The following is a 20,971-nucleotide window of genomic DNA, read 5'->3' as shown; positions in this document are numbered from 1 at the left end:
ACCCCTGGAAATGTTCCTTAACGGCCGAGGTTGCTTCTTTCAGAAATATATCATTTCTTGACCAAAATAAACAAGAATCGCATTTTGGTTTATCTAGCTTTCACTAGCAGTCTAGCAAGGGAGAGTTTCATTTTAGCTCAGCGCAGAAGTGACATACTATTTCCGGAATAAACAAACTAGGCCGTCTGGAGCATTTTTATGGGTCTGCAAAGCTTTTCGATCTCGTGGGCCGTGAAGTAGCACGTCCCACAGAATGTCAACAGGCGAGCCCCCCTTAATCAAAGCGGCCACCAGAGCTACTTCATGGCTGGCACCAACCCCATGTTGCCGCCACCTGCCGTGCCACACCCAGTGTGGGTGGTAGTATCTCAGGCCACAGCTCTTCGACGTAGACGAAACTCCGCTCCAAAAAGCTGCCCGCACCTGGACCACACCACTGCACACACTATTCAAAGCAAAAATTTAACTCTACACTACGGTGCATAACTGTCATTCATTACTTTCTTAACTCCGGTTTTTATGCTGCGATTGTTTCTGTGCCTGCGCAACTACCTGTGCAACGTAGGTCTGACCTGACGTAGTAAATTTGCAGTTGTCGCTCGGCCTACAGCAAACTGTATGTCAAAACTAATCCAGTAGCTGACCAAGTGGCTCTAAATAATGCACTCAAGGTTGCGTAAATCTGCCGAGACGAATTTTTCACTCTTTTTGCCTCAGGAAAACCACAGATGACGCTCGGCAGACGACAAGGCTCGTGGGTAGATTGTCTGCTCCCGCGGAGTCCCACCACTTCTGGTTTGAGAGCCCCTGGGCCTCACATACGCCGGCGGCTTTCACGCGCCTGTTGCTTGTCTGTTCCCACCGAAAGCTCTCGTGCATCGTGCATTCAGCGAGTAACGATTAATCCTACTGGGGGCTTCTCTGAAAGGTAGAAGGTAGACACTCTGCAATAAGCAACATGTACACATGTGCATGAAAGCTACTGGCATACAGGAGGCCTGGGCACTCTCGAAAAGGAAGTGGCGGGAACAGCATACCTGCCAGGTTTCCCAAATTTTCATGGTTTTGTACGGTTGTACGACTGAAACAAAAATCTTCCGAAAACGCACCCATCTTTAAATTAATCCTTTTCCCAGTATGGCCACAATGCGCCGGCGGTATACCTGACAATCCAACCTGACACCAGTTCGCATCATTATCAGTGAAGTGCTTAAAAAGCGTAGTCGGCCATAGGCAGACGGTGAACCTGTTTGTCCCATTGTTAGTTTACTGTTTATAGAAACACAGCGCCGCCGCCGCTTTCATTTACGCACGAGCACGGCCGTTCTGAAGATTTAGCAAGTCTCCAGTGGTGTAGCTTGTTAGTTTAGCCGAAACAACAAAACAGTTCAGTTCCTATTGTTTTGTATTGCGCTTGCAGTACTATTTCCAGGACTTTCTGAAAAGGGCGGCGTTAGCAACGTCGAACATTTAAGTGGTGTAGCTTGTAGTTTGGGCAAAGAAACAGTTCATTTCCTGCTATCTTGTAAGTAAATAAAAAAAATGTGTGGAAAGTTACCCATTCTGTTGTTGCTACCCCCCCCCCCCCCCCCCCCCCCCCCCCCCCCCCGCCTTCCCCCGCCCCCGGTAAGATCTCCCTAATGCCATCCCGGCAAACCTGGCAGGTATGGAACAGGCGACTTACCCATGAACCTGTGCGCTTTTTACCGGTCACCTATGCGCAAGCACCAACCATTTCGCTGACCACACGATCGCATTTTTTTACTATTGTATAACGCGGAATACGGTACCCCTTACCTTTTAGTCGAAAAATGCAAAAAAATAATTCGGTACACAACAATTGACGCTATAATTTGTTTCATCTCGATTACCCGTTGACTTGTCTGAAATGTCGTCGGACTTGGCTGTCGCCCACACAGCAAGTTGTTCTCGGTGCAGTCCAGGGAATTGCTTATGCAGCAATTCCCTGGACTCCCAAAGAAACTCCCAAAAATGTGTCATCGTGAAGCGTGTGCAGACCGTAGCGAGAGCCAGTCTGTGCAGGCGGCCAGCTAGCACCTTCGCACATCCATTCGCAGAGACGTCGCACGGCACTCGCGGGCAAAAGTTGCCACTTCGTACAACAGCACAGAGCAGCGCCCATGGAACGAGGTTTCCAGTGGCCACGAACGCCCTTTGAGCCACATGAAGCTCAATAAAAATGCTCTCTCTCTCTCTCGGAGCGTTGCATACTGAGAGCTGCTGCTTCAGCTAATGCCAGTAGCGTACACTACTTCTGGTGACACCGACCTGGCGCAAGGCAGACACGTCGTTGGCTTTGGAAAACCCCCGACTTTTCTTTTCAGCGCTGTTGTGAACTGGCACCAAGCACCGAAACTCGTTGTGAGCAAGAAGAAAGTACACTGACAGCGGGAGAAGTGGCAAAGCAAGTATGGCGCCACGTCCAATTGGTGGTAGTGACGATCGTGCCTTTGCGGTTTGGATGGGCTTCCAGGTTTCCAGATGGCAACTAGAATTATGCCAGTGACCGCTATATAGGTTGAGGGGTGACTTTCGGCAAGTTTTCCGGTAAAAAATCTCTACCTATACTCCGCCTTCCACGGTACTCTTGCTATGAATGCATATAAAACACTTGCACGGATGAATACATTGGGCTCCTTCAGCAAAAACCAAAATATACTACCATTTTTCGCCCAGGTCGTCAAACAGCGGAGCACGTTGTATACTTCATTTTATTACCAACAGATGGCTCCCCTGTACGGCGCCATCGTACTGCAGGCGATAAAATAAAATTCAAGGATGGATGGAAGTGAAATCCTTCGGGTACTGCAGAATGGATTTAGACAAAACAGGCGATAAGATGGTAATGTGTTCGTGATAACACAAAGCATTGAAATTGCAAAAGTGCAGATTAGACCATTATGGATTACGTTCTTGGACATTAATATAACAGCTGCGGAGAATGCTGAAACTCCAGGGATTAGATGACGAGTTAATACAGTGCCTTAAAGCAATCTATAAAGATAATGGAGTGCACCTTACATGGTAAGGCTAGAAATGTGCCAAGCCCGTCAACACCCATAGGGGACTGAAACAGGGGTGCCCTTTGAGCCCAATACTGTTTATGCTTTACATAGCAGGGTTAGAAATGATGATGATGATGATGGTTAGAGTTTTTTGGCGCAAGGCCAGCTGGGGCAAAGAGCGCCAAACAAAAGTATCTAAAATAAAATAGTGGCTACTAAAGCCAAAATAACAATAAAATCAATTAACGGCAATGGTGATGGCTGGTGTATAGGGCCAGATTTGATTATGCGTGATAGGAGATGAGGTTAAAAACTTCACGTCTGACAAGTACTCAAACACACGTTTCACGGAAAACATGGCATCGTCACCTAGAAACAGCGATGGATGTAGTGGGATATGTTGTCTGTAGAGTTCTCTGAAGTGTTTGTGACGTGTTGTGTGAAGTGCCTTGCATGCGATTAGTATGTGCACTACGGATAGGGCCTCCCCGCACCTGCTGCACTGGGGTCTAGAAAATCCCGTCAGCAGATACGAGTGCGTTGCATGGGTGTGCCCTATCCGCAGCCTACCCAAGGCGACTTCCGTGTGTCTGTTGTGTGAGTCAGATGTGTACCGTCCCAAGTGTGGCTTTATTACATGTAGTTTGTTGTCTTTCTGTTCATTCCAGTGTGTTTGCCATGTTCTGCGCAAGTGTTGTCTTATGTGCGGCTTGAGGTCTGTGTAAGGTAGTGTTGGTATGTCTACTGTGTTTCGGAGTGCAGCATTGGCGGCCATTTCATCCGCCAGTTCATTTCCGCCGATGCCAGAGTGGCCTGGCACCCAACACACAGTCACCTCAAGGTTTGAAGAATATGCCAGCACAATTGATTTCAAGACAAGGTTAACTACATGGTTTTTCGAGGACTCTCCGGATGACAATGTACGGACGACACTCAGCGAATCTGTATAGATGATGGATTTAGGAATATGATGTTCAACTATGTGACTTACAACAAGAAAAATGCCATAAGCTTCTGCCGTAAAAATACTTGTCTTTACATTCATTGTTCTATATGCTTCGAAATTCGGCCCATGCGCCGCACAAGACACTGCAGTGAACGTTTTCGATGCATCGCTGAAAAACTCTGCAGCCTTGTATTTATCCTGCACATACATGAAATGCTGCAAAATCCCACTTTTTGGTGTCCTGTTCTTATTGTATTTTAAGAAAGACAGGTCACATGCAAAAGGACGAAGATGCCATGGTGCTACAAGATCAGTGATAGATGACTTGAATGTGTCTACAAAGGAGACCTCATGAATAGTGACCTCGTCCCTTACTCTGAGCGAGAAGGGAACAGGAATGGATGGGCGATTTAAAAGAGCTTTGATGTGGATGTATCATTTAATACCGGTTTAAAAGGATGGTTGTCCATTGATGAAATTTTAGAGGCATATAACAAGTCAACATAGGCTCGCTGGTGTGATAAGCACCATTTGTCGCACTCTGCAGGGCTCGTACGGAATGCGCCACAAGAGAGGTGAAGCCCCAAGTGAAGCACTGGGTCGAGCATTTTAAGTGCTGTTTTAGTGGCTGACCCATACACAACACTCCCATAGTCCAATCTAGACCCCACTAGGCTTGTGAAAATACGCAACAGGAGTTGCTTATCCGTTCCATACGACTGGTGGGACAAGATTTTAAGAATGTTGAGAGATGATGATGATGATTTTGGGTTTAATGGCGCAAGGCCGACAAAGGCAAAGAGCGCCATGACGATGATGAAAGAGATGAGAAAGATTTGTAAAGGAAGAACTAGTTTAAAAAACTTTACTCAGGAGGTTGGTGTATAGGGCCATAATTAAAGCATAGTGAGTAGACTAAGATAAATGGTGTATAGGGTCATATTAAAACAGTGAGTGCAAGCACCTAAGGTGTAAAGTCTCAGGTTCCACCACCGTTTTAAAACACATAATGAACACAGGTGAGGTTATGGTCTATATGATATGTATTTTAAAACGTCTACATCTGCTAGGTAACTAAAAACTTTTTTGTATGGGAACATTGGATGGTCTGATAAAAATAATGAAGGGTGCAAGGGAATGTTATATGTGTAAGCTTCATTAAAATGACGTTTCCTTTCAATGATGCACATGTCACACTCAATAAGCATATGGAGGACAGAAAGCTGACCCCCACATCGATGGCACTGTGGCTTGTTTGCGTCTGTTAAAAGGTATGAGTGTGTGATGTGTGTGTGGCCAATTCTTAATCTGCATAATGCTACCTCTACAAATCTGTCATGTTTTTCAGCAGAAGGCTTTTCTATTTTGGGTTTAACGATATGCAGTTTATTCTCTACTTCTCTGTCCCATTGCTGCTGCCAGTGGTCCCGCAGCTTCCTTCTTACAAAAGGTTTCAGATCTTGATATGGGACCTCGTTTACGTCTATGCTGCTTCGAAGGGCGGCAGCTGCAGCACTACGGTCAGCAGCTTCATTTCCAGCAATGCCGCAGTGGCCAGGAACCCAGCAGACTGTGACAACGAGTTTCAGGCCATAAGCCGAGTAGAGAGCTCTTAAAACACAATTAAAAGTGGGGTTTCTACTGACCTTCCGAGATGAAAGATTTGAGACGACACTCAGAGAGTCCGTGTATATAACTGAGTTCTTAATTTTGTTTTGAAGAATGTGGTTTAAAGCCAGTAGTATACCGTACGCCTCTGCAGTGAATATACTTGTGTTCGTGTTCATTGTTTTGGACACATTAAGTAGGGGGCCATTTGCAGCACAGGATACGGCTGTGGTAGTTTTTGAGGCATCTGTGTAAAATTCAGCTGCCTTGTATTTGTCTTGGAGGAACAGAAGATGCTGAGTGATGACAAAGTTTGGTACATTTTTCTTATGTATTTCTCTAAAGGACATGTCACAGTGAATTGGGAAAGTGTCCCACGGAGCGACCAAATCATAAACTGAGGTACAATAGACATCAGTGAGAGGAACTTGGAACTCACTGACGAGGTGTGAAACTGCCAGTGGGAAAGGTGGAGCTATGGATGGTCGGTTTTCAAGAGATGATCAGTTGTGTTATTTTTCATTATGGTATTCAGAGGGTGTTCCTTCAGGGAAGTGATCTTTGCGGCATACATCAGAGCAGTGTAGGCGTGGTACCCTAGAGACCACTGATTTGATTCGACATGAAGGGATGGAATAGGACTTGTTCAATATGCACCTGTGGCGAAGCGAAGCCCCAGATTGTATACTGGGTCCAACATTTTGAGAGCTGTTTTGGTTGCAGACTGGTATAAAATGCTGGCATAGTCTATTCTTGACCTAACAACACTATTAAGAAGTGCCAGCAGACATTTTGTATCCGTTCCCCAGGACTGATGAGATAGTACCTTTAAAATGTTCATTGTTTTCAGGCATTTTACTTTTAGTAATTTAATATGTGGTATGAATGTGAGCTTGTGGTCGAGCAAAACACCTAGAAACCTGTGTTCCTTTCTCACTGGTATGGGCTGACCTTCTAACGTGATACAAGGAAGAGGTTGTACACCGCGTATCCTAGAGAAGACCACAACAGCACTTTTGTCAGCGTTAAACTGAAACCCATTTTTTTCAGCCCATGTAACCAGCCTGTTGACACTTAATTGGATTTGACGTTCACATATCGATAGATTACATGATTTAAAGCTGACTTGGATATCGTCAACATATGCAGAGTATGAAACAGTTCGAGGGAGCACACACAGTTTTAAGAGAACTCATTTTAACAATGAACAGTGCACAGCTCAGCACTCCTCCCTGGGGTACGCCATTTTCTTGAACAAATGTTCTAGACAGGGCAGTCCCCACACGGACACGAAATGTGCGATCAGACAAATAATCTTTAATAACATTGAGTATATTGCTGCTAAGGCCAAATGACTGCAAGTCCAATAGAATACCATATCGCCACGTTCTATCGTAGGCTTTCTCCATGTCAAAGAACACAGAGAAGCAGTGCTGTTTATGGACAAAAGCGTCTTTAACATATGATTCAAACGCAACCAGATTATCTGTAGTTGATCTCCCAGATCTAAACCCTGCCTGATTTTTGTCTAGAACACCGTGAAACTCCAGAAAGTAAAAAAGTCTCCGGTTTATCATTTTTTCAAAGAGCTTACATAAACAGCTAGTCAGGGCAATAGGCCTGTAACTAGCAGCAAAACAGGGTTCTTTCCCTTCTTTTAGAAGAGGTACAATGATTGCCTCTTTCCATGCTCTTGGAAAGCGGCCTTTCTGCCATATTTTGTTAAAGAGAGAGAGTATTGTGTAGAGTGTGTCATTGTGTAAGTGCCTGATCATCTCATAGCTAATTCTGTCAGCTCCAGGGGCTGACTGACCACATGTGGACAGCGCAGTAATAAGTTCAGGCAACGTAAATGGGGCATTATATCCCTCATTTGAGCGTTTGTTCACACAAAGGGGCTGGCGCTCAGCTGCTTTCTTGTGCTGTAAAAATGTTTGTGTGTAATGGGTGGAACTGAATACGGGTTCAAAATGTTTGCCGAGAGCGTCTGCTTGGTCTTTTATTGTATTACCCACACTACTTACAAGGGGAGTAGGGTTGGTCTTGTAGCCTTTTAGTTTCTTTATTCTAGTCCATACTTTGCGAGAGTCTGTGTAAGAGTTGATAGACTATATAAACCTTGTCCAACTCTCGTTTTTTGCTAAGCGCCGCGTCCGCTTTCCTTTGGCTTTTGCCCGTTTAAACTTGAGCAGGTTGTCTGCCGTAGGATAGCGGCGTAAGAGTGCCCATGCTTTATTCTGTTCGGAACGTGCATGCTTGCACTCCTCATTCCACCATGGTGTAGGTTTGGGGAGGGTTTTAGGAGTGGTCTCTGGAATACTTTTTTGGGCACAGTAAAGAATATGGGCCGTAATAAGTGAACTTGCTGCTTCAACATCTAAATGACTTATTAGCGAAAGGGTTAGTCTGGAAAGTTCTTTGAATGTTTTCCAGTCAGCTGCATGTTGTTTAAAAGTTCGAAGGGAGTCGGTGTCTTTGGAGTTACTGCTTATAGCTAGTAGTCTCACGGGGAAATGGTCGCTGCCATGGGGGTTGTTAATTACTTTCCACTCACAGGTGGGCAGTAAAATTGCGGAGCCAATTGCCAGGTCTATTGCAGAATATGTGTTGTGAGCCGTGTTGTAATATGTTGGATGTTTCTTGTTAAAGATGCAACTTCCGGATGATGTGATGAACTTTTCAATAAGCCGCCCTCGTGCGTCAGCTCGCGCAGATCCCCAGATAGGGTTGTGGGCATTAAAATCCCCAGTTATTAGGTAGGGTTCAGGTAGCTCATTGATTAAGTCTTCGAATTCGACGCTGGATAGGCGATAGTCCGGTGGGATATAAAGAGAACACACTGTTATTAGCCTATCAAAAATTATGGCTCTAACGGCAACTGCTTCAAGTGAGGTTTGTAGCTGCAGGTGTTGACAAGCAACTGATTTTTGTACTATAATTGCCACCCCACCAGACGGCTGGTGGTAGTTCAGTTTGTCTTTACGGAATATAGTGTATTGTGTTAAGAAGTTTGTCTGAGATGGGCGTAGGTGTGTTTCTTGGAGGCACAGTATTTTTGGTTTGTGATTTGAGAGTATATCATATATATCATCAAGGTTGTTTAACAGCCCCCTACAATTCCAGTGGATAATACTTTCAGCAGCCATAAATACTAAGAGAAGGGAAATACAGATCATGAGATGTTCTTTTTCCATTAAAAAAGTCATTAGAGAAGGAGATGTGTTTCTGGGGCCCTTTGAATAGTTTACCTAGGTCGCCGAGTTAGTTCCCGGTGTAGTGGCCTTGGGCGACTTCGATTTGTTTGATTTACCACGACCAGCAGAACTGCGGCGCTCCTGTTGAGTTTCAGGAGCGGGTGTACTTGGAGAGACATCCATGGCCTCATCCAAAGTTTCCGAAGGAGAAGTGTCAGTGGCGACACTGTTTGTGCTAGAGGCCGCAGCCGCAGCACTGGACATTGCTACAACAGCAGTGACCACAGGAGCAGCCTTCTGTTGTTTTGCAGGCGCCCGGGATGGAGCCAGATCATCACTCATCTGGACTGAGCTCGTGCTTGAGCTCGTGCTGGAGGCCTTGGGCGCAGCACTGGAGCTCGTGCTGGAGGCCTTTGGCGCAGCACTGGAGCTCGAGCTGGGGGCCTTTGGCGCAGCACAGGTGGTTGCGCTGGGGGGCCTTAGGCACAGCACTGGAGGAGGGTGTAGCAGCAGAAGCCACGGGAGAAACTATCTGCTGCTGAGCGGGGGGCTGTGGCAGGACCAGGTTGCACTGGGTGCCCGCATCCACCAGACGACGCTCCACCCCCCGGCGAGCGGCGCCTGCGTAACTTCTGCCTGAAAGCAGGGCATGCTTCAGGCGTGCTTGTGCAAAGGTTAGGTTTTCGGTGACTTTGAGTTGGATTATTTCTTTTTCCTTTTTGAATGCGGAACATGCACGCGAGTATGCAGCGTGTGGTTCACCACAGTTTGGGCATTTCACTTGTTCTTTTTTGCACTCATCACTGGTGTGGTCAGCACGTGCGCAGTGAGCACAGGTGGGTCGGCCACGACAAGACTGAGTTCCGTGGCCATACTTCTGGCACTTGAAACACCTTCGAGGACTAGGTATGTAAGGGCGTACTGGACAGGATATGAAGGCAGCATGGACAGATTCAGGAAGCGTTGGACGGTTGAAGGTCAGAACAACATGCTTAGTTCGAATTTCCTCACCTGCGCGACGCATGGTGATCCGCCGCACAGCCGTGACGCCCTGGTCCCTCAGTCCCTCAAGCAAATCCTCATCTGTCTCGTGAAGCAGTTCCCTCTCAGAGATCACGCCCTGCGTTGTATTCAGGCTACGATGTGGAGTGACCGTTACTGCGAGTTCAGCCAGGGTGTTCTGTTTTAGTAGGTTCTGACTTTGGTTCTTTCATTGCACTTCTACCAGCAGATCACCAGAGGCTAGTTTCTTTGCTTGGTAATCCCGGCCGACAACGCTTTCAAGGCACTTTGCAATGAGGAAGACAGATTTTTTAGCAAGAGGTGCATTTTCGTCTTCGGAGTGGATAAAAAAGTATTTTGTGAAAGTTTCACTTTGGGAGACTGGTTTCAATTGTGTTACCTCGGTGCGGCCCCTTTTCGAAGGCCGATCAGTTTTTTGGGGGGTGATAGAAAAAGCCATATGAGCATGGAATCAATTCGGCGGCAGAGCCGGTCGCCCACCACCGAGCCCAACAAGGGAACGTGACATTAAAGTACACGCTAACCGTTACCCTGCCGCTATAACCCTATACATGGTACCAAGGTTGATATCCTTGCACAGGGTTAACCCTTGCCGCCAGGAAAAATGTAGAAATCAGGAAGGAAGGAGATGACAGGACAGGGGTAGGAGAGGAGATAGGAAAGTGAAAGAGTGGAGAGAAAGAGAGGAAAAGGCGACTGGCTGATTCCCCCCGGGCAGGTCAGACCAGGGGTACCGTCTGCGAGAAGCGGGGGCCAAAGTGGAGTGTTGCCGCTGCTGGGGGGCCGTAAAGGTCCAAAACAACCCCAACTTTGGCTCAGCCACCAGGTTCCCCTTTTCCCCGGACACGGCAAAGCCACGCACAGCCGGGACGTGGGTGGGTCCAACCCACATGTGCTCGGGTCCGTGGTGTTGCAAGACACCAAGTGCCTACAGCAGTAGGCACCCCTGCGGAGCTCGGGACCGTGGTGGCGCTACTCACCAAAACACCTTGAGTACACAAGGTGCCCTGCGGGGAATGTTGAGAGCCTTTAGACATTTATGTTTCAATTGTTTAATGTGAGGGATGAACGTAAGCCTTTCATCCAACACCACACCTAAAAACTTGTGTTCCTTCATCACAGGAATCGATACGCCATTAAGGATAATGTCTGGGTCCGGATGGATCCCACGCCTCCAGGAGAAGACAACACAGGTGCTTTTTTCTGGGTTAAGTTTAAAACCGTTCTTGTCTGCCCAGCTGGCAAGTTTTTTGACACCGAGCTGGACTTGACGCTCACAGATGGACATATTACATGATTTAAAAGATACCTGGATGTCGTCTACATACATTTAATAAGAAATTGTAGGTGGCAATGCCTTCCCAAGGGAGTTCATCTTAACTATGAACAGAGTGCAGCTTAGCACTCCACCTTGCGGAACGCCGTTTTCTTGCACATGAACTCTTGAGAGTGCGCTACCTACTCTCACGCGAAATGTTCTTTCGGACAAATAACTAGCAAGGGTGTTGAGCATATGGCCCGAAACACCGAAAGACTTTAAGTCACTGAGGATCCCGTAACGCCAAGCGGTGTCATAGGCCTTCTCAAGGTCAAAAAACACCGTTGTGCAAAACTGTTTGTGAATGAAAGCGTCCTTTATGTATGATTCAAGGGCGACAAGTTGGTCATTTGTAGATCGCCCCGCCCTGAAGCCTGCCTGGCAGCCCTCGAGAAGACCGTTGTACTCAAGGAAATACACAAGTCTCCTGTTTATCATCTTCTCGAGGAGCCTGCAAAGGCAGCTTGTAAGGGCGATGGGCCGATAGCTAGCGGGAGAAGAAGGGTCCTTTCCTTCCTTCAGGAAAGCCACTACTATGGCCTCCCTCCAAGAGCGAGGAATGTGCCCCGAAAGCCATATGTTGTTGTATAGATGTAGGAGTGTTTCAAGAGTGTCTGGGTGTAGGTGTTGTATCATGGTGTATGTGATTTTGTCTGCACCTGGAGCTGAAGGCTTACATGTGCTCAGAGCAACCTTCAGCTCATGAATTGAAAAAGGAGAATTGTAAGAAGTGTGCGACTTGTTGCTATCACGCAGGGACTTCTTTTCCGCAGACGTTTTGTGCTTCATGAAAGTGTTTGTGTAGTGTGATGAGCTGGACACGTGTTCGAAGTGTTGTGCAAGTGTGTTGGCCTGGTCTTTGAGTGTGTCCCCTGTTGTGCTAACCAGGGGCAGGCTGTGTGTCTGTTGTCCTTTCAGCTTGCGTATATGTGTCCAGACTTTGTGTGTATCAGTGTATGAGTTGATGGAAGTGAGGAAGGTGCGCCAACTCTCCCTTTTCGCCTCACGACGCACTCGCTTCCCAAAAGCCTTTGCCCGTTTAAAAGAAATGAGGTTATGTGACGTGGGGTACCGGCGAAGGACACCCCACGCCTTGTTCTGGGCCTCTCGCACCTGCCTGCAGTCCTCGTTCCACCAGGGCCTCCTTGGGGTGCGGGACCCACTGGAGGCCTGGGGAATGGACTTTTCGGCGGCGTCGAGGATGTGCGCCGTGACGAGTTCGGCGGCTTCCTCCACGTGTAGGTGTTTTACGGATGTGTGGTGTAGTTGAGATGTTTGTGTGAATGTGCTCCAGTTTGCTTTTGATTCATTAAACTTTTTATGGGAAGATGGACTGCTCGGGCCTACACCTATATACGTAATGAAGTGGGGAAATGGTCACTACCATATGGGTCTGTGCCCACACCCCACTCAAGACATGGAAAGAGAACTGCGGAACCAATAGCCAAGTCAAGATGCGAGTATGTATTGTGTCCTAAGTTATGGTATGTAGGCTGTTTTTTGTTGAAAAGGCATGCTCCGGAGGATGTAAGAAACTTCTCTATCTGGCGACCTCGGGCATCCGTTCTGGAGGAGCCCCAAAGGGAGTTGTGTGCATTAAGGTCGCCTGTTAGAATGTACGGTTCGGGCAGCTGGTCAACCAGCGCCTCGAAATCAGAGCTCAGAAGTGCAAAATCAGGAGAGATGTAAATGGAGCATACCGTTATCGACCTATTAAATATTATCGTACGGATTGCTACAGCCTCAAGGACAGTGTTCAGAGTGACAGGGTGGCAGGCTAAGGATTTCCGGGCGACAATTGCCGCACCTCCTGAAGAGTGTGTGCAGCCAACCCTGTCCTTTCTGAATACCATGTACCTATTTAAGAAATTTGTTTGTTTAGAATTGAGGTGGGTTTCCTGGAGACACGATACTTGGCTGACTGGCATGCAGAATCTCATACACATCGTCAAGATTTTTAAGGAGGCCTCTGCAGTTCCATTGGATGATGTTTTGTGTTCCCATTACTGTATTTAAATATAAGAATGACTGGAGTGTGTGTGTTCGTGTGTGTTCATGTGTCGTCTTTCGGGGCCGTTACTCTTGGATTAGGCTTTTTAGGCCTTTCTACTGGCTTGGCCGTCGGAGGTCGCTCCTTGCGCTGCGTTGCAGGCAGGAACGGCACGACGTCCATTTCGTCATCAGATGTCCTGGGGGTGCCCGTCGAACCGGGCCCCCCGGACTTGGTCCCCCTTCGGGAGACCTTCATTTGAGCCGCCACCGCCGCGGGCGTCGGGGACGCCAGAAGTGGCACGGGCGGTGCGGTGACGGTGGGAGCCGATGCGGGGCCCCCGATGTCCATCCCCTCGACACCCTCCAACGCACTGGAGGACGGGGAGGAAGCGGCGGGAGCGGCACCGGTCCCAACGGAAGAGGTTGGCACCACAACCGCTGCTGCCTCAGCAAGCGGCGTGGTGGCAGGTTGGGCTGCCTGAGGCAACCCAGGGGGGGACGGGGCAGGGACCAGGTCAGACTCGCTGAACTGGGTCCCTGTGGAAACCAGACGCCGCTCCGCCCCCCGGCGAGCTGCGTCGGCGTACCTCCCCAGGGGGAAAGAGGCGAACCTATTCCGCGCCTCTGGGAAGGTGATGTTCTCAGTTACCTTGATGTTGATTATCTTTTTTTCAGTTTGAAATTTTTCGCACTTGCGGGAGTAGGCTGCATGCGCCCCCCCGCAGTTCACACAAGACAGGGTGTCGGATGGACAGTTGTCGCTCGGATGGTCATGCGACGCACATTTTGCACACGTCGTTCGGCCACGGCAAGAGTTTGTACCGTGCCCGAACCGCTGGCACTTAAAACAGCGTCGCGGGTTCGGGATGTAGGGACAGATGGAGCAACGGATAAAACCTGCATTTATGTGTTGTGGAAGAACTGCGCGGTCAAACGTCAAGATAATGTGCTTGGTGGGAATCTCCTTGTCGTCTCTGCGGATAGTGATGCGTCTCATGGCAGTGACGCCCTGATCCTTCAAGCCGGCAAGGAGATCCGCATCCGTTTCGTTCAAGAGATCCGTCTCGGATATCACGCCTTGCGAGCTGTTGAGGCTCCGATGGGGTGTGACCCTGATGTCTAGCCAGTCTAGTCTGAGCTAGAAGCTTCATGGACTGCTGTTTGTCATTTACCTCGATTAGTAGTTCACCAGACCTTTGTTTTTTGCACTTATATGATTTTCCTATTATGGCTTCAAGAGATTTTGCGATACAAGAGGTTGGGTTGGATTGAGCGATTCCATCACAAGAAATCGAGAAAAATTATCCGGTTCAGGAAATGTTAAAGATGGCAATGAAGGAAAAGATACTTCGGTGCGGCCCCTTTTCAGGGACCGATCACGTTTGGGGGGGGGGGGGGGGGGGTTTGTAAGTACCATAGGGCATACTATAAAAGCAGGGAGACTGGGGTACTTTCTTCTTTGACCTTACCCTGGTAGTCAAAGAGGTCCCGGAGCTCCCTGCCTGGTAGACAGGCAAGGGGCCCATCGGCCGGAGCTTGACCAAGGCTCCGACGGCCACCGTTTACGGCTTCTACCCTTCACCTTTAAACACCTCGCCACGGTTGGACACGGCTTATGTTGGGAGCTCGGGGTCTGCGGTGTCGCTGCTCACCGTCACCATGAATACTCAAGGTGCCCCGTGCGGGGAGGGTTAGAAAAGAAACTGGAAGAAAGTCAAGTAGGGTTCAACCTAACGCATATGCTGCAAGGTGAAATGGTACAACTTATTCCGGGAATGTTATACGCAGATGACGTTGTTCTTTTAGCTGATAACCAGACCGATATGCTACCGCTAATAAATATTAGCAGTCAGGAACAGTGCACTGCAGGGGCCCGGGCCGGCCCGAAAGCCCGGGCCCGACCCGGCCCGCGGGCCGGGCTGGGCCGCCCGACGTCGATTATCGGCGGGCCCGGGCCGGGCCCGGGCTCAGTGCCGCGGGCCCGGGCTGGGCTCGGGCTCAGTGCCGCGGGCCCGGGCCGGGCTCGGGTTCAACGCCACGGGCCCGGGCCGGGCTCAGGCAGGAATTCATAGGCCCGGCCGTTAATAGTTCCGACGTGAAGTGTACAAAAGAGCATAAAATTGAATATTCTGAGTATACTTTTACGCGCTTTTGATGTTAGTTGTGCACATTGTTTTAAAAACGTGTTTTGCTAGGTCTGAAAGTCACTATACTGTAACTTTAATGACATTTCATCTACTGCATCAAGATTTTATATTTTGGTGTATAAGGTATCAAAGATACGGTTCCAAGGAATGCCCTAGCGGGGAAGGAATTAATTAAGCCACCCTGGAGCTGTGCACCTATGTCTATGTACGTGTATTTTAGATGTCGAACTAATCTAAATGCGGCTGTCGTGGCTGGAAATTAAACTCACGTGCTAGAGAAGCGCCACCGCTTAACAACCACTCCAGGGAAAATATTTCAACGCACACACATATTCGTGGATTCAAATGGAGAGCAAAAAATTTCATTAATACCAACTTGTGATCGTAACAACCACATGAAGTTGCCAAGAGTCTAGTCATCAAAGGTGACGGTGTCTCTCGTGTAAGAACACGAGCTATTATTACGCCCATGTGGCGTGAACTGCAGACGGCGTGAGCTAAGCTACGTGTACTTTTAAACCCTTATTTTTTGCGTTACAATTCAGGGCGTGCTTGTACAGACTAGATGCACCGTCTGATTTCTCGCTACGAAGACACTCGACCAAATATAATAAACAAATTTTCTTCGACGTCTAAGACCAGGCCTGGTCACACACATGCGGGCCCTCCATAGGCTCAAAAAAAAAAAAAAAAGACCGTCCCCGGGCTGGGCGTGGGCTTGAGACGACGGGCCTGGGCCGGGCCTGGGATTGAGACGACGGGCCCGGGCCGGGCCCGGGCCGGGCCCGGGCTAGGCTCACTTATGAATGCCCGGGCCTGGGCCGGGCCCGGGCTCGGTGTTATGGGCCCGGGTCGGGCTCGGGCTTCACAAAGCGGGCTCGGGCCGGGCTCGAGCCTTAAAATCAGGCCCGTGCAGTGCTCTAGTCAGGAAGCCGCCGACTTTGGGTTAAAGTTTATCACAGAAAAATTGGGAATAATGGTTTTCAATTACGCTAGCACTGACTCGGTGTCAATCCAGCATGGCAAATTATCCAGAGTAAAGGAATATAAATATATGAGAGTGTGGTTAAACGCAGGGGATAACTACTTAAAAGCTCACGAGGAGCAACTTAAGGGTAAGAGAAAGCGAAACGCAGCTATAATGAAGCATAGAGCTCTGTGCGGGTATAATAAATATGAAGTAGTGAGAGGAATGTGGAAAGGAGTAATGGTTCCGAGTTTTACGTTTGCGAATGCCGTACTCTGCTTTTAAATCAGATGCTCTAGCAGGCCTTAAAGTGAACCAGGGAACGGTAGGCCGTTTGGCTTTAGGAGCGTATGGAAAAACAACCAACGAAGCAGTGCAAGGAGTTATGGGCTGGGCATCATTTGAAGTTCGAGAAGTGCAGAGTAAAATAAGTTTTGAGAGGAGGTTGAGAGCAATGGATCATCACAGGTGGACAGCTAAAGTTATTAGGTACCTATACTTGAAAAGCTGGACACGCAGTGGCTAAGGAAGACTAGAAGGCTAACGATGAAATATGGAAAGAACAGTGGAGAATCCAAAACAGCCAAGGTAACCAACTAAAGGGTCAAGGCAGATTGAAACGCATAAATGGAGAGGAGAGAAAAAATGGAAGCTAAAACGTCGTTAGAGATGTACAGGGCTGAGAAATTGATCAGAAAGGAAAATTTCTACAATTCCCAGGGCGGTGCTTTGCTTTTTGAGGCTAGAGCAGGTTGCTTGCAAACTAAGAGCTTTGTGGGGAAGTATTCACAAAATGATGGGGTATGCGTGGTCTGCGGAAAAGAAACAAACTATGCAGCACATAGTGTTAGAATGTGAAGGTATCCATCCAAATCTACATGAAGGGAATATTGGGCTTCCAGAAGCCCTAGGATTTAAGGGTAGCACAGAGGAAGTTAACTTCAAGGCTGTCGAGGAGACGAAAAGAAGATTAGAACGCTGGTGGATGAAAAGCAGAGAGGGGAATATTGCCTAGCACAGCTACCACCTGCAAAAAAAAAAAAAAGTATTTTGTCCCATATGAGTATTTTGTGCCTGGCCTAAGAGCAGCACTAGTATTAAACAAAGAGTATATTCGTTTTTTTTTTTTTCTAAGATGACACGCCATCACCCCGCTACAAAAGGGATACCACTAGCAATCATCATCTGTGTGGCGCCGCTGTACGGAAAATCCCAAAGAGTGGACCAATCGTAGGGTCGCCTTTTGATGCATGGGGCCTATGGGGAGTTTCGCCCACATCAAGTAACCTGCCTACGACTGCGTCAGGATGCTTGTCGGTGCTTTCAGCGCAGAAAACACTCTGTGTGGTTCACACACACTTTGGATTGCAGTAAGAGCGTTTCCTTTTAGCAGCGGAGCTGTTGTTACTGGCCCTAAGTTTGGGGTTCGTGCACGCCGAAAACTCCCCGCAAGGAACGTTATCACGTAGGCGTCGCGCAGCTGTTGCACTAGCCACTCCACAACGAAAAGACACGTGACTGCGGCCGCCGCAACACTCGAGAGAACGTCTGCGCAGTTCTCAACATGGCCCGGCCGCGGATAGTTCGCATGGCGTGGAAGTGGCCGCGAACCAAAAGGCAGGGCGTGCTAGTGACAGCACAACATGGCTGCCCGTCAATGCTCACCTACAACAGCTTCGCGATTCAAGTCTTGCGCATGAGTGCAAGCTTCCCTAGATCTTTTTTCCTACGGGTGGGCTTCCTTGCACAATGCATCAGCAGTGCAGGAAAGGCGAACAAACACACAAAGGGCCAGTTGCATGCGGCCAACCGCAGGGTGTGCTGCAAGCTTGGAACACCACTCGGGAGTGCCCTTTTTCAGTGGTTAGGGAGACTGCTGCTGCTCAAAGATGCATTCTTTCTACACCCTTTCAAATCGGCCCAAGTCTGTTTACACGGACCGCCACACACCGCGATAAGTACCTGAACATAAGCAATATTGCAATATCTTCAGACAGCCATCTTGGCACGTGCTAGACAAATGCACTAACCCTGGCAGGACTGCAGTCCGTGGGACTCACTTTGTCCACCCATGGTTCTGTATGGTACACCACGGGTCTCCATACTGGGCTAAGGCGAACTTCTGGGCAAGTTGGTATTCCATTGCAAGACTGTTCGAAGCGCGAAACGTAAACGAGGGACGACGAGAGGGCACAGGGACAAGCGCGTGTTCCTGTGCCCTCTCGTCGTCCCTCATTTACGTTTTGCACTTCGAACGGTCTTCCATACTGGGCCTCCACCAGTACAGGCCAGCACACGCATGAAATGCCAAACTTCAGGCTTGGGAGCAGCATGACCATGCCACCGTGCCACTACCAATTGGCCAAGGCAAGTGCACCGTGTGTTGCCATGGCGCATCAGTTGCCGTTTCCTGGCATGTGTTGAGGAGGCCTTCATGCACTGCCAGCCCCGGGAGACAACTGCCAGTTGTGCGTGCCAAGGCATTGCAGGTCCAGCAGGTGCAAATGGTGGCCCACCTGAAATGCAGGCCATGTAGCACTGGCCCGCACTCAGCCGCACAGCCGTCGGGTGGCCAGGCATGTCCACGCCGCTCCCCAGGGCCTCCAAGCTGACTGGTCGAGCTGAGAGCACCTCATCTGGGATCGCCCGCCGAACAACATGTTGGCAAAGCAACTGAGGCATGGCAAGATGCACGCGCTGACTTACAGTGGCTGTCGACCGTTTCCTTCCCAATGGTTTGCTTTGATTTGACTTCCCTGAACACGAGCTGTGCATGTAAAAGCAGCAAGCATTGAGTTTGTGTGCACTATGCTCTGCATCGAGAAAGTTCAGACAAAGTGTTGAAAGCCTACGTGCCACAGAGTCATCCACGAGGCTCTCCGGTAACACGTAGTCAAACACGCTACCCCACGCCACGGTTTCCAGCATCGTCAGCTGAAAAGATGACCGGTGGTTTACGTATGACCGCTTCCGGGAAAAAAATCAGTTACCTTGCCCTGAAAGCCTTCCAGCACTACCAGTTGTCCACAGCGGGACCACAGCAGGGACTTGATACCGACGATTTCTTCACTGAGGCTGTATGTGGCCAGCCGGATGCCAGCTGTGTTGTACAGGCATAGCTGGAACTGCAGAGCACCCATGCTGTGAGAAGGTGCCCTTCGCAAGCGGGGGTCAGAATTTTCTGCAAAGCTTGGCACTCACAGCTATCCGAGGTGACTCCCAGACGCAGAACGTGTCCGCATTTGGGGCCCACGCAAGGCCAGCCAAATCTTTGGTCGCAGTTTCAAAGCTCTGTCGCAAGGAGCAAAATCAACCCTTATTGCCCACAAAGTGACTCCAAAACCAAGCAAGTTTATCTCCTTCAGCATGGGAAAAGCAGCACAGCCCTGCAGCCACGGGGTGGCCCCGACTGCCCACAGACTCGGTGCGAGAGCGGCCCTTCCACCACCCTGCTGCCCCATGGGGACTGTCACAATGTTAGGACCGGAGAGAGGCACGCACTCCAGAGGAATTGTAGCACACAACCGCGGTTTGTACACATACTTGTGGATTTTAAGCTATTTGGGCAACATTGCAAATGCAGGCTCGTTGGCACATGACATTAGAACGCAAACGGCTACGGTTATCACGGAATAACTCACCAGCTCAAGTGTCCATGAGCTGCATCTGATGATGCTGATGGAGTCTTTAGCATCATTTCGTTCTACGACAGCTAGGTAGTCTCCAGACTGACTGAATGATTGCTCAGACAAAGCCAGCTTGGCATGTTTCAGATAAAGCACAGACTTGTCAGTAAGGGACCACACCGTTGTTCTTATCTGAAAAGAAAGACGCAAACGTTGCGGCCAAGCATATGAACAATAGTGGCAACTCAACATAAAGCTACTTTGAAGCTACTTAAAACAAACACGCAAGACAAACCAAAGCGTTATAAAATACAACGCCATCAGGGAGAACAAACTTGAAAGTCGGCTGTTGTCAGGATGTGCCTACTGTCGGGACTCCAGCAGGCACCGATGAGCCCCAGTGGCCCTTCGGATATCCTGCATTTCCAGGACGCGTCCTCAGGTGACCACACCTGTGCGGTCGACTCATTAGCATCGTCCAAAACGGGTCGAGGGGGCCACTTACATGAACTAGCTTGCGCCTCAGCAGCAGACACATCAAAAGCTTCGAGTCGGGAGACCACTGTTCATCGCCATGCAGGAAGAGGAGAAAAAGTTACCAGTGGCAAGTCGCGGCGCTGCTGTCACTTTACCTTGATAAAATCGACACTGTCAGCGTTGGTTATTGTGGTCACTGGCTGAAATGAAATCGCGTTGTAGATGGTCACTTTCACCGCGCACGGAACAGCCTGTAAACAATGAATCGGCGAGCGTTAGTTCGTACTCCATTAAATCGAGGCAGTTGAATCGTTTCCTTTTCTCACCAGAAGTTTTCCATTCGGCGAGAATGTGCTTAACGATGCAGACTCTCTCACGGCGCGCGAGAAACTCATTGTCCAACGGTTTCTGGTTATGGCCAGCGGTCCACATTAAACTCACAAGGCAATGAAATTGAAAGTCGCCACAGTTCGCGCTCCTCCGAACATACTCCGAAGCATTTCATATCGCTCCGGAAGCGGAAGCCTGTCCGCTTTCGAAGTTGAAAATTAAACTAAACTAATTTTTTTTTCGGCCACAGCAGTTTTCTGCATTTAGGCAGTTATAAAAAATGGCGGAAGTTGTATGGGCTACAAGCATGCTACAAG

General features: G+C 48.9%; 1 protein-coding gene across 3 annotated transcripts in view; it reads right to left on the bottom strand.

The window, feature by feature from the left end:
* LOC144144292 (WD repeat-containing protein WRAP73-like) overlaps positions 1-20,971 on the bottom strand; it is a 22,350-nt gene extending 1,379 nt beyond the window's left edge. Inside the window, exons 1-10 of one of the 3 annotated variants that reach the window (XM_077675664.1) lie at positions 20,651-20,971; positions 20,480-20,575; positions 20,353-20,409; positions 20,183-20,299; positions 19,863-20,039; positions 19,423-19,512; positions 19,212-19,346; positions 19,078-19,155; positions 18,928-18,988; positions 18,738-18,857 (exon numbers count right to left, since the gene is read on the bottom strand). In XM_077675664.1, the coding sequence (XP_077531790.1) occupies positions 18,738-18,857; positions 18,928-18,988; positions 19,078-19,155; positions 19,212-19,346; positions 19,423-19,512; positions 19,863-20,039; positions 20,183-20,299; positions 20,353-20,409; positions 20,480-20,575; positions 20,651-20,719 (1,000 nt within the window). In that variant the 5' untranslated portion in view covers positions 20,720-20,971. Of the gene's footprint in view, positions 1-18,737; positions 18,858-18,927; positions 18,989-19,077; positions 19,156-19,211; positions 19,347-19,422; positions 19,513-19,862; positions 20,040-20,182; positions 20,300-20,352; positions 20,410-20,479; positions 20,576-20,650 lie in introns of those variants that run through there. The other 2 variants (XM_077675663.1, XM_077675665.1) reach the window with 2 other exon arrangements.

The sequence above is a fragment of the Haemaphysalis longicornis genome, unplaced genomic scaffold (genome assembly GCF_048455015.1).
Source record: "Haemaphysalis longicornis isolate Haplotype H1 unplaced genomic scaffold, Haemaphysalis longicornis Haplotype H1 scaffold_7, whole genome shotgun sequence".
Taxonomy (NCBI): domain Eukaryota; kingdom Metazoa; phylum Arthropoda; class Arachnida; order Ixodida; family Ixodidae; genus Haemaphysalis; species Haemaphysalis longicornis.
The sequence above is the reverse complement of the archived record's forward strand: the minus strand, read 5'-3'. Positions and strand labels throughout refer to the sequence as shown.